This window comes from Otolemur garnettii, unplaced genomic scaffold (assembly GCF_000181295.1).
Source record: "Otolemur garnettii isolate 467f Iridium unplaced genomic scaffold, OtoGar3 scaffold00108, whole genome shotgun sequence".
Classification (NCBI taxonomy): Eukaryota; Metazoa; Chordata; class Mammalia; order Primates; family Galagidae; genus Otolemur; species Otolemur garnettii.
In genome coordinates, this window is record NW_003852503.1 from 3,936,243 (window position 1) to 3,950,041 (window position 13,799).

At 49.0% G+C, this 13,799-nt stretch overlaps 1 protein-coding gene across 1 annotated transcript in view; it reads right to left on the reverse strand.

The window, feature by feature from the left end:
• GRIK4 (glutamate ionotropic receptor kainate type subunit 4) overlaps positions 1-13,799 on the reverse strand; it is a 316,114-nt gene that overhangs the window by 158,285 nt on the left and 144,030 nt on the right. Inside the window, exons 4-5 of the mRNA XM_003796804.2 lie at positions 5,997-6,094; positions 1,557-1,722 (exon numbers count right to left, since the gene is read on the reverse strand). Coding sequence (XP_003796852.1) covers positions 1,557-1,722; positions 5,997-6,094 — 264 coding nt within the window. The remainder of the gene's footprint in view (positions 1-1,556; positions 1,723-5,996; positions 6,095-13,799) is intronic.

Consider the following 13,799-nt stretch of genomic DNA (forward strand, 5'->3'; position numbering starts at 1 on the left):
TTTTTTTTTTTTTTGTAAAGACGGGGTCTCACTTTTGTTCAGGCTGGTCTTGAACTCCTGGCCTCCAGTGAATCTCCCATGCTGGCCTCATAGAGTACTAGGATTACAGGCATGAGCCACCACACCTGGCCTCTTTCCATCTTTAACCAGTATCAACTCTAGACTCTAAACTCTCCCTGGGCACAAGAATCAGGATTTCTGCTGCCCCCCACTTCTCATCTGGCATGTCTTATCTCTCTTCTCCATTTATCTAATTGTTTTCATCCTTTGCAATCTATCTGAAGCCCTGCCTAGATCCTGAAGCATCCCCCAGCACCCCTGGATTACTCCTTGACTAACACATTGCACATTTGACATGGAGCAGAAATTTCTCTGTGCCTTGTCAAATTCGTGGCAGTGGTGATACCAAGAAGATATAGTCCTCTGGAAAAGGTCTCAACTTGTGAGAAGACCAACATTTGAGTTTGTGTCCTACTGTGTGGCCTTGGGGAAGTCATTTCACCTCCTGCAGTCTCAACTTCCTCAGCATTAAAGTGGGCAATTCCAACACCTCCAAACCCACTGGGTGGTTCCAACAGAGTTGGGACTCACTTTGTTTCTTGGGTGGCACAGAGTCAATACTCAATAAATCGGTGTTGAATAAGAAATAAACTCATGTACATGCTGAGGCAGCCAGGAGCAAAGATCTGGCAGAGCAGGTGATTCTGACCCTTGATAGGAAGATGGCTTTTGTGTTTGGATGCTGTGGGATTGCAGGATCAAGGGAGGACTTCAGAATGCACAGTGATTCTATGAAGCCTTAGAAAGCCCTCATGGAAGATGGACTACCCCTGCAGTGCAGCCCACAGAGTCCAGACGGGTAGGACCTGGACAGCTGAGCTGTGCAGGACACAGACGCCTGAGGCTCAGGCACAAAGTTCCAGTGGCAGCCAGTGGCCAGCACCTGTCTGGCCACATGTGGGTACGCAGCTGCTGCCAGGAGTACACAGATGCACAGACTTGCTGGAAGGCGCTGGCTTAAATTAGCTAAATCTCATAAACACTAAATTTATGTCACAAATTGTCTGATAGTCACGGAAAATACATTTCCAAAACCTACATTTGCAAAAAAATGCTTTATCATGAATTGACCTTGGACCTTGTTCCATCAGCAAAACCTGCTCTCCAGGGGAAGAAGCTCTTCAACTCATCAAGTACAAATGCATCCAATTTTATATTTTCCCTCTCTCTCTTTCATTTTGTATCTCCTTAACAATGAGGCTGAAAATGTAGGAATTGAGTTTGCAGATGCAAAAAGGCTTGGCAGCTAGCCAGCTCCCTATAACCTAGTTCCTCTCTGTTCTGTTCAAGCCCAGGGAGTCCTGGCAAAGGGCGCTCCCAGACACACACAAGCACACGTACACACACACACAGCATGGAAATGCCCAACCACTGGTGATCAGCCCTGTGATCTCAGGCAAGCCTTCCCTTCCTGGGCGCCTCCAGCCCAGGGCACGAGGAGTCAGGGAGAAATCAGCAAAGCCCCGACCATCTGGGCAAAGCCCAGGGAAACTTACATTCTGCTTTGGCACAGATGAGGCAGGCGGTGGTGCAGTTGAAGAAGTTCAGGACCCCAGCCACAGCCACGCTGATGTCGGTGTTGCTGGGGTGGAGGTTCAGGGTTGTGAATCTCTGGAACTGGAACTTGACAAACTCCTCGGGGGCCACTTTGAAATGAGGGACCTGGCAGAAGGGGCATAGCACAGGCCACAGGGAGGATCCAGGTGAGTGAGAAAAAAAGAAAGAGTGATATGAGTGAACTAAGCTGCGGAGGCTGGATTCTGTCATGTCTTTCCACACACCCATGGGGCTTGCAGGACCAGGGCACCTACTCCACGGGAGGAGCCAAGATGATATCCCTGAGGACACTTCAGATGGGAAGACCCAGGAAGGAAAACTGTTTGGCCAGAAACCTGGACATGTGCACTGTAGGTCTGGGAGCCTAGACATGTGGCCCAAGAAAGCAAAAGACTAGGTCTTTATTCTCAGAGGAACTGTTTGCTCTGGGCAGCGAGACAGATGGCTCTGGGAGGTGTAATCCTTATATTTTATTTGTAGTTAATAAGTCAGAGCAGAGATGGCAGGAAGAGAAAAATGTTACCCTGGGGACTAAGAGAGGAGGCCCCCAGCCTGGCCAACAGGTACATAAACCAGCTTCTGACAGTCTTCCTGGGAGAGTGCCCAGGGAGATGAAGGGGGTGCTGCGGGGTTCCTCTGCAGATGTGCATATGGGGAGGACATAGCGCAGGTGAGGAGTCATCCAGAGATCCTCTCACTGGAGCCAGGTAAATGAATACCTGCTCGGGCTTCATTAGGATAGTCAGCTCCCTTCTGTGTCAACTTCCTTCTGTGTCTATTACTGACATTTCCAGGAGGCACTGCCTCTTCCAGGAAAAGAGACATTAAGAGGCTGTGATGGCTGCTTTCTCGGTGGCTTAGGCTATTTAGTAGGTAATGGGAAAGTTAAAACATAATAAGCTGCCATCCACTTTGATTTCATTCTGCCACCCTCAGCTCTGGGATGCAGAGCTGGGAGTGCTGAAGTAGAACATGGGTTTGTACTTGTGTTAAAGCAAGTAAGGCTGAGGGTAGACAGCTGGAAGAACTTCCTGGTGGTGGGTGGGCTGTTTTCTAGAATGGATTGTTCAGACTCAATTGCAGAAGTTTTGTTTTTTTTTTTTTTTGCCTTGGCCTGGCCCAGAGGTCTGGGAGATATTGAGATGGTCTCAATATCTTACCAGGAGTCTGGGAGATATTGAGATGGTCTCTGAAGGATTCTGCCACCTTGTCATTTTAAGTTTCTAGTAGAGTTCAGTCAGCCAGAGACCAGATTGAGATGAGAAAAGGGTAAAGATTTAGCAGAAAGTAGGGAGAAAATTCCTGAATTCAACTAGGATTAGCCTGTGAATCACAGAGAGAGGGTAACAGATATTTTCCAGCAAAAACAAAAAAATGCAGAATTGGGGAGAGCCTGGTGAGTTGGGAAAGACGATCCTGAGAGTGAAGCTGACCCAGTGCGTGTCAGGAGGGGTCTTTCTTCCTGCTTGTATTTTGTGCCTCTTACCCTTGGACTAAAATGAGTAACAAATGGACCTTGAAAGGAAAAGGGTCACAAAGGGGCAAGTAGCCTGGCCAGCTGGTATAGATGTTTGAATATCTCTGAGCAAGGTCCTCTCTGTGCAGCCAGCCAGCCTAGTACAGCTGGCAATTCACCCAGGAGAGCACTGCCCATCAGTACCCTCCGTGGTATGGAGCCCTTAGACATCTTGACAAACCGATAGATCCTCTAGGGGGGTGGGGGAGGACTCGAGAAGGTGAAGAACAAGTAGGTTTGGTGTTTATCAACTTGGGTTTGCATCCAGGTTTTGCTGTGTGATTTGAGGGACAAATGGCTCCCAGGGATGTCCAACCTGCGGCCCACAGGCCACATGCGTATTACCTGAGGACTGTTTTGCTTATGTATGGTGTTGGATATCACGACAATTATGCATGGACCTTTTCTTGCTAATTAGATTTCATTAGTGTTTATGTATTAAATGTGAGGCCCAAGGCAACTCTTCTTCATCAAAGAAGAAAAAAGGTTGGACACTCCTAGAGCGTCATAAAAATGGAGATAACCTAGGTGCTTGGAGGATAAAATGAAAACCTGTACATATACATAATAGCTCAGGACCTGATGTAGCATGTGCTTGGTTTCCTTTCCCCTACCCTTTACCTCCCTCCCAAGAAGCTCCAGGAGCCTGTGAGTAGGGGTGACAGTTGAGGGGCCGGGAGGAGGGGGAGCTGAAGAGGTGCCTCCTGCACAGTGCCACCTGGAGGTCTACTAGCGACATGGCAGCGGCTCTACTGGGTCCAGACAAGGGGGGCCCAGCCAGTCTGTCTGTCGGTTCTCTCGCCAGGATAAAGGTCAACTTATACTCGATTTCCAATTGCAAATGTATCCCAGAGAGTCATTGTGGATGTGTGTGGGGGACGAGGAGAGGTGAGCAGAACAGAGCGGGAAGCAGCAAGGCAGAAAGCAGCCAGCCACAGGGCTGCAAGAGGGCAGCAGCATTTAAGGAACCAGCTCCCCCGTGAGAACTCCACGCCTCTCTCTGGAGCTGGGAGTAAGGCAGTTCAGCCTCATAAAATATTAAAAGAAATGCATAATCTGAATGGAGAGGAAAGGTTACTCTAGAAGGAACAGGGCCAGATAAACGAGAGGGTTAACTGGCCACTCCATGGCGCAGAGGCCGGGTGGCCCAAGGCAGAAGACATGTTGGTGGAGATAAAGCACCCACTGAACCCCAAGAGGAGGCTGTGCTGAGGTGGAGGGTTGGAGGGGTGTCAGGCAAGGGGGGGAGAGGAGGGTGCAGACGAGAGGAAAGGGGGAGCTGAAGGCTTGGCAACCACTCTAGGTGAAGATCGGAGCCACTGCTGGAATAACAACCTGCCACCGATTTGAGCTGTTTCTTGGAGCAGGCAAGAAAGATTTAAATTACACATCAGGGCTAACTTCCTGGGCAGAGGTCTGAGAAGGACTCTGTGGGACAGAAGCTGCTTTGTGGCCTGGTCTGGCCTCAGAGTCATTTTCCAGGATATCTGAGGGGGAAGAGGGTGGGGAGTTGTTTGCCTGTACTGGCCCACAGAGAGAAAGGAGGGTGGGGAGTTGTTTGCCTGTACTGGCCCACAGAGAGACAGGAGGGTGGGGAGGGGGCAGCCCAACTACAGAGGAGCAAGGCCACCACAGATGGGCCAGGATAGCGGCACTTGTACATGCAGATAACATTTCTGATAGTAGGCTCATCAAACAGGGAAGAGAAATCTTCTGCCTGAAACCTTAGGGACTCGCCAAGAGACAGGACTCATAGGGACAGTTGTGGCATGAAAGAGGTAGGTCCAAGGGGGCCTGGGGTGCACAGCAGCCTGTCTGCTGCTCCCCCTCTCCACAGGCACAACTTGCAGAGGAGGCGTCCAGACTGTCCTGCAGCAGGTGCACCATCCTATTTCTAAGAACTGGATCCTCCTAAGACCAAAGCTTCTGTAAGGCTGAGGCTCTAGGGCACTGCCAAGATTGATGCTTCTTCTCGTGTCCCTCCCTGGCACAATCCCTGACCTCGAGCCTCACTACCGGCCCCATCTGCCCCTGAGGACCCACTGTCTCCCAGGGATACATCTGAAGAGGAAGGATTGACAGACACCAGGGAGGATTAGAAAAGACACCAGCACAAGGCAGAAGCTCCGAAGTTCCAAGTTTGTCTTTTCCAGGGAAAAAGGAGGGGGGCAGCTGCTGACAGAGTAGGAAGGGGGCTGTTACTCTGAGCTTTGTCCCCCTACACTTTCCTTCTCCCAGGGAACTAGAGCTGGGAAGAAATGGTCTCGACACTCTAAAACTGAGAGGCTCTGCTCAGAGCAGCTTCTGAGGAAGAATGTGCTGCTGGAAGGAGTGAACTCTGGAACTGACGGAGGGGAAGAAGGCAAAATAAAATCTTCTTTCCAGAGAACTTCTAAAGCAGAGGCTTTCAAACATTTATTTTAGCAATAAAATGTAGCAATGGCTTCCCCTAAAGGCATTCTTTCTAGAATCACATTCTGTAGACAGACAACCACGGAGCTGCTCATGTCGACGTGAGTGTAGATGCTCTGACTTCTGCCCTCTCAGCCTCCGCTGACCACTACCCTCTTCTGCCTCTCCCTCAACACCCTCCCCCTGCTGCCACCAAGGCCACTGGAGGCATTGAACCCTAAGACTTGGAGGCACTCAGCTGGAAATGCCTCCATCTGAACATGCTGGAACAGAGTAAGTGCGCAACAAAGGATCGCTTGTTTTGCATTTGTGTTGATGTTACTGTCTTTAATAACATCACCCCCCACTGTGAAGGGTTCTTCCAGCCCTCAGGAGCCTTATCCCTGGGCCCAGGCCCAGATGGAGCCTGCACATGTCCCCCAAGCCCAGCCCAGCCCAGCCCAGCACTCACCTCCTTCTCCCCACAGATGTTGCTGATGATGGAGCTGGAGGCTGGACTGGACGATGGTCCCAGGACAGCGACCACCCCCTTGGGGAGGATCTGACACACTGCAGCAGGCAGCAGGGGCAGGAAAGGAAGCAAGGTACTCATCAGGTCAGGCTCGGCCACTGTCCCGCCTGGGCCGCGTCCTTGAGTCCTCTGGTCTTCACCCGCTGCCCCTCACCTCCTGCCTGCCCCTCCCAGGGCCTCCTCTTCAACCCTTACAAACCCAGTGTCTCTCCTTTTCCCCCTGGACTACCGGGCTCCAGGACAGTTTTATTTGAGTTTATGGACAGTATTAAATGAGGAAATGACCCAGGTTATGACAACATACGGCCACAGCCAACAGGGTATATAAATTGTCGGCTGTTGCCGAAGGACAGAGGCTGATGGAGAAGCCTGAAGATTCCATCCTGGGGGGGAAGGGGTGTTGGGGGGGCTCTGGGCATGGCTGCTGTAGGGGCTGGGGGCCTAGATCACAGAAGAACCACCCAGTATATGATCTCTTAGGCCCCTACATATAGAGTCCAGGAGGAGGAAAGGCAGACGGGGTGTGAGGATAAGGAAGAAAGCAGATGCAGCTAAGGTCAAAGGGAGTGGGAGAAAGAAGAGAAAAGAAAATGGGAGACAGAGAAAGAGAAAACAGGGGGCAGAGAGGAGTCTCATTTGTCAATACCCCCTCCATTCCCCTCACTCAGGGCCTGGCAGGCTCCCTTCCCGGAGCTTGTCCTGTCCTGTCCTGTCCTGACATAACAGCACTCCCAGGATTTTGTGCCTGCTCGGGAGGAAGATGCCCTTCCTCCCCCAACTCTGGACACTCAAGGATCACCTCAAACACTGCCTTCTCCCTAGGCCTTCCTGGGCGCCTCTGAGTGGATGTAATTCTGCCTGTGGCTCCCAAGGCCCAGGGTTTGTGCCTCTATTCTGGACGCTTGCAACTGCTTCTATTTCAGTCTGTTGTTCAGAGTTCTCCTCTCACCAGAGGTCAGACCTCTGAAGGACAAGCACTGAACCACACTACCCTCAAATCCACGCCTCAGTGTCCAGCACAGAGATTTCCAGAAAGCGAGTGCCCAGTTCGTATCTGCTGAATGAACGCATAAGTGAAAGGGATGTATGTTCAGAAGAGGAGAGAATCTAAGATTTTAAAGCACTGAAAATGGAAAGGGGAAACACACAGAGAGAGAACACGAGACAGTTCTCAGAGCACAATCTATAATATCAGAGCCAAGCACTGCCCCAGTAAGTGCGTCCAGGTTCCCCATCTCACAAGACATTCTGTCTGCAAAACTCAAAGCTTAACTCTACACACACTTTCTTCTTACTCTCATTAGAAGCCAGGAAATTGAAGTTAAAGAATCAGTACAAGGTCTCTTGTTGAGTCAGCTGCAACCCGCATGCTCTTTCTTACATTAGAGTCCTAACCACTGGCCAACACAACCAGGTGATGGCCTGGATGGGTCATTGGTGGCAGGATAGAATGCCAAGGTTCAAATCCGAGCACTGCAACTTACCACGTGAACTACAGACCTTCAAGGGCTTCTCTTAACCTACATCTACGACAGGGATCCCCCAATATCCAGAATCTCAGCAGACAGAGGCTGCAAGCAGAGGGAACCTGAGGAGGCCTCATTAGTATAATACACAGTGACAGAACCATCCCCAGTGGCAGAAGTGGTGATGATCAGGCTTCGCCACTGAAGAGCCTCTTCAAAGTTCAAGCTATTTTTCATGTGATCTCAACCAACTTAGCTCTTACTATCTGCTAAGTGCTTTAAGTTCCTCTTCCCACCAAGTCCCTACAACAGCCACAGGAGAGGTCTTATCTGCGGCTTTGACCTGTAAGGACCCAGCACCCTAGAGATGTTATGTGCCATACCCTAGGTCACACACCTACTCAAGGCCAGACCCAGCATCTGAAGTCCAGTTTCCTGACCCCAGCCAGCATTCATGCCGCTCCCTCCTAGACACCTATCTGTCTGTGCTGCTCCCTGCAGCCACCCCCCCACCTACTCCTCTCAACCCTTTACAGCTGAGGTCCTCCCACCCATCTCAGTTACTGAATCTGTTTTCTCCAAGGTTGCCATGACCTGTTAATCTGTTCTCTTTTGACAGCACTTGATTACATTGTACATTTGAATTTTATAACACTACCCAATCCTGATTCCCATCTGGCTCCCTGGTCAATCTTTCTCTCTTTATTTGCCGACTCATCTTCCTTCTCCCACACACTGAACACTGGTGTTAGCCGTGCCTCACTCTCCCTGGGTAATCTTGCTCTGGACTGCAGCCTCTACCCTCATCTCTGCCCAGATGACCTTACACTCTGTCCTATGTTATGAGATACAAAATCAAGGTCAGGTCCAACCACCTGCTAAACTTCACTACAGGTCTTCCCTCTGGCATCTCATGCTTAACATGGTAAAGTGCAGTTATCAAAAGCTTGGACTCTCGGGTGGCACCTGTGGCTCAAAAGGGTAGGGCGCCAGCCCCATATGCCGGAGGTGGCGGGTTCAAACTCAGCCCCAGCCAAAAAAAAAAAAAAGTGAACTCTGACACAAGACTGTCTGGTTTTGAGTCTCTGTCACTTCCTAGCTGTGGGACCTTAAGCAACTTATTAAACTTCTGGGCCTGTGTCCTGACCTACAAAACTGAGATACTAACAGCACCACTCTCATAGGGTGGTTGTGAGAATGTGTCGGGTAAAGTGAGTTAGTCCATATGAAGTGGTTAGAATGGTCTCTAACGTGCTCGGTGACCCTCCTGCTTATTATCCTCATTATATCATATTAGTTATACATTTTTCATAATTCAAATTGATTTTCACACATCTATGAAGAAGATTCATTTTTATCCCCACTTTACAGATAGGGAAGCTGAGATTTAGAAAATTCAAGCAATTTGTTCAAAATCACACAAGTAATATAAGATAGACCTGGGCTTGAACTTGGAGATCCATCTTAACCGCTCTGCCGGATGTACCTTCACTCCTCAAGCTCAAAGCCATAGTCACCCTTGACTCTTTCTGGCCTCTTCTTGCTAAATTGGTTCACTTATTGGACCAGATTCAGACTGCTTGACCTGCCATCCTTTCCTTCCTCCTACCACCACTGCTCCGGGTTGCCTCATCTTTACAACTTGCCTTCCTAAGTGGTCACTCCATCTCCAGGATTCTTCATTTCCATTCTATCCTCCAAACTCTGAGGCAAATTATAATCCTGAAACAGATCTGTGCACTCCTCCAAGGCAGGGACCTTGCCTTATTCACCTCTGCCTCCTCCATCCCTAGAATAGGGCCTTACTCAGAGTTACATGCCCCCTAAATAGTTCTTGGACCACACCGAAGCCTACTCTACACTGTCAGTGGAAAATTGGAAATAAATGTCTGATCAAAAGGGAATAGCTATAGAAAGTGTGGGTCATATGCCCACATGAAATATTATTTAGGCATTTAAAATGCTTATGAACATTTTATATTAGTATTTAAAACATTTATATATAATATTAAGAGAAAGAAGTAGGATGTATAATTATACACATAACTACATGAAGGCTACAACTACGCAGACAGAACAGTTATACATCAAGGAGTGATGAGATGTTATTAAAGGCAACAGATACTGAGTGCTAATTACAACCCAATTGGAAGAACTTTACAGGAATTGAATTATTTCAAACAATGTAATGAAACAGGTACTATTACTGTTATTCTCATTTTACATGTAAAAAAACAAGACCAGAACATGAAAGGGCAGAGTCCAGATTCACCATCTCTATCCCTTTCCATAGGGACCAGTGCTTTAACCATGGTGCCACATGGCCTCCCCCAGTTAACAGCGACTAACTGGCATGTTCCTAGAGATTGCCTCGGCCACCGGAACATGAAGTGATTGTTGTCCCTTTTTTCATTTCTCTGGTTTCCATTACATAATAACCATGGACTCCTTTTATAACATGTTGTAAAAATGCAATGCTATAATAAAAGAATTTCTTCCTATGGGCAAGTAAAATTTAAGTGCATCTGAACTCTTGGAGACCCTGCCCTTCCAGACCTTTCTCCCACCACTCAGCTCACCTGGATCGTACTCTGCACATTTTCCTGCCTCAGCTTGTTCCTGAGTGGTTATCTCAGACTCGACCAGGGGTTCTTAAGCTACTGCCTTGGGTCTGTGGGTAGAAGTCAGGGGCCTGGGAATATCTCGGGGGGAAAATCACATCATTATTTTCTTTAACCTCTAAGTGAAATGCAGCATTTCGTTTCATTTTGGATGTAGGTGACAAACCTCGGTATATTAATAGCACCTGTGACTTCGTCACTAAAAGAAATTACCCATGTTTCATATCATTGCTGTGCTCTGGATATCTTGAAATACCATTTATATTCATTATTACTTCGAAATGAAGCTGGTTAGACCCAGTGCTGAGCTTGGCTATTTAATATATTAATGAAGAAGCACATATATTAATATATCACTATTAAAATATTTTAACTGCATTTCTTTATAATTGGTTTCCATGGTCATACCTCCTATTTTATTTTATTCATTTAAGAGCATTTTTTTTTTTTCCTGAGGAGGAGTCCATTAGCATCCCTGCTCTATTATGGTCTAGGGCCTATACCCCAGGCCCTCTGTTACCCCTCCTCCTGGCAAATTCCTACAGATGCACCAGCACCCAGCTCACATCTTGCCCCTGGGCAGGAAGGCATCTCTCTCTATATTTGCATGACACTGTGGCTCTGAGTCAGTTGTTTAAGAAGACTGGGAAGCTTCCCTATTCTCGTAATTACTGGCCAGCTTCTGCCCTGAACAGAACATCACCAGATGTTGGGTTTCAACAGAGGGAGGTTTCCCCTAAAAAGAAATTCGTACAGCAGGCTATTATTTCTTTTTCCCAATTCTAAAATACAAAAGGCTCCGAAACTGGATGTTTTTCATCAAACTCATTTGCGAGCAAAATCGGATCTCAATAGACAGATTGAACTGTTTACAATGTGTGAATATATAAGTATGAGATGCTGCTGGTGATGTGACTTACAGCATGGTGACATCTTTCCAACGTCTCAAGAGTTTTGGATTCTAAGCACATTGGGCCTTAATGGTTTATAGACCTGTGTCTGCCAGTCTAAGCTCCTCACACACGTGCCCATGGGTCCATCTCCCTCACTGGATCGTGAAGTCCTTAAAGGCAGGGGTCTTGTCTATCCAGTCCCAGCAAAAGGAAATTGCTCAACAGGTTTGCTCAGCTGAACTGAAATGATCCAAAATGAGTCCAGTGAAACTAAATTCTGATCTTACCAGCAGCCATGGCCTGGGGATTTCCTGGAATCTGGGGATTGGTCTTCTGTTCCCTATGAAGGAAGCCCTGCTCAGTAGGAATGAAATCACTTCCAGCCTGAGCCCTGCAAGCCCCACCGTGCTGGTTCTGCAGGCAGGCCCTGGCTGTGTACTGGGGACTCTGAGCAGTTTGTGGGAGGCAGGGGAAGGGTGGGAAGTGTGCTTCACCTCTGCCTCCCAGCAGGGAAGCCAGAGAAGGGAGACTTGAGTGACAGTGCCATGGCAACTAAGTTTTCCAGCCAGCAGAGGAGTTGGAAGGCAACTATCAGAGCACCAGCCTGGATTTGGATTTTCCTTAGGAACTGGCTGGATGAGAAGGGCTAGGGCTAGAGGAACTTACTTCTCTCCTGAGTTATCATACGCTTTCCCCTCCAACAGAGGCAGCACAGAGAGGGCAAGGGTCTGGCTGTGTTGCAGATTGTCCAGAGCGGTTATTGAGGTGCCACTGACTGCAGCCCCTCTGGGGGAGGGAGCTTTCTGGGTGGGCCCAGGAGGCTGGGTCCTCATCACTGATGTGTGCCACTTAGTAAGCCACTCAGCTGCTCTCTGAGCCCATGAGGTGAACAATCCCAGCCTTACAGGGATGAGATGTGGAGCAGTGAGAGCAGGGAGGACTCGGGGTTCTTCTCATAAAAACAACTCATGATGCCAAAGCTCTAGTGGAACAGGAGGGCGCGGTCTCTCCATGTGCCCATTGACACGGCACACCGGGCACAACTCGGAGCCCTGATGGTCACAGGGCAAAGCAAACAACTGCCTCAGTCATCTCCAAAGAACCATCTCCTCCCTTGTGCCACAGAGCTCAGGAGGGAATTCCATTCTGAGCTCTCCGGGAGGGAACAGTGGCCTAAACCTTCGGTCCCCAATCCTGGGAGGCTTCATCTGCATTTACAGCTGTTCCTCACTTGCATCACTGCCTGAGCTCTGCCTCCTGTCACATCAGCTGTGCATCAGATTCTTGCAGGAGCCTGAACCCTACTGTACATTGCTCATGGGAAGGATCTAGGTTGTGCCTTCCTTATGAGCATCTAATGCTCACCCCCACTTCTGCAGTCAGTGGAAAGACTGTTTTCCATATAACTGGTCCCCAGTGCCAAAAAGGTTGGGGAGTGCTGGCCTAAATAGTTTGGCCTTGTGGGCCCTCTAGCCAAGGAAAGGCTCATGTGAGAGCAGCAGTGCCAGGGACCTTTGCCACTGTGCCCCATGATGACTTCTGCCTGGTAGGGCTTCCCGGGGTATCAGAGGACTAAAAGCTGCTATCGTCCCCTGCTGCAGCCCCACACTAGCAGCACATCACACAGGCCCTCAGCCTGATCCCAAACCATGATATGATCAGTGACATACTCACCGCCCTAAATCCTTACAACAACCCTGAGAGGGGGGAGTTACCACGCTCATTTTACTGCTACTACCAATGGGTCAAATGTATGGAGAGTTCTAAGTCTTTAAGCATCATCTTATTTAATCCTCAAGAAGTGAGAGCTCTTCTTAGCCCATTTTACAGATGAGAAAGGTGAGGCCTAGGAGATAAGCCCAAGGGACTGAGATAGTCCATACAGCTCCCTTAGCTCCCTCTCCTCTGCCCCCAGGTAAGCCGTGTCCATCTATCAGTTGCTGTCCCCTGGGTCTCTGCTGTTTCCTTCTTTAAGTTTTTGCTCATACTGTTCTACCAGGTTCCTGGTTGCCTTCTTCCCTCTCTTCACCTGTTATCTCTCCCTGATCCAGTCCAGAGGCCTTACCGGATCCCCTGGCCAGCTCCACCTACATCCTAGTTCTGCCCTCCTGCTGCCACTCACTGCACACATAAAAAGCCACAGAGGATTTAGGTCAGAATATGATCTTTCTTCTTCTTGGAGAAGATCGCCAGACTCAGTTTCACATGTCCAATGTAGGGGTCAGCCCGGACAATCTGTAAGCTCTGAGTCCACGTCATGCCTGTGAGACCTGAGTAAACCCAGGAAGGGCAGCAGGCACGTCTGTTGAGCGACTCATCGCTATCTGCACACCCTTCTCTTCCGGCTTCTTACTCATTTTCCCTTCAATCTATCGAACTGATGCAGGGGTGTTAACTCTGCTTAGCAGCAGTTCACAATCACCAGAGGTTGTGCCCACGGAGCCTAGAGAAGCTCGGAAGCCTGGGCAGGAGAACCAGTCTTGTAGAGCCAAAACACTGGATACTATGTCTCCCTTTGGGAGTAACCAGTGCTTCTTTGGTTTCAAGGGAAAACAGTGTGGCCAGCTGATAGCACAACTGGCTTCACAGAGAGAAACTGAGGCAGAGGTGAGAGGCGGATGGGAGGCCCTTGGTTTTGGCTTTGCAGTAAATTAAATCTCACACTGGCTCTGGCAGAAGAGTGGGGTGTCTGAATGGTAAAGGGTTGGGCCCTTAGCCCAGCTTTAACATGTTGGCTGCAGGAGACACCCTGATCTATGAGGG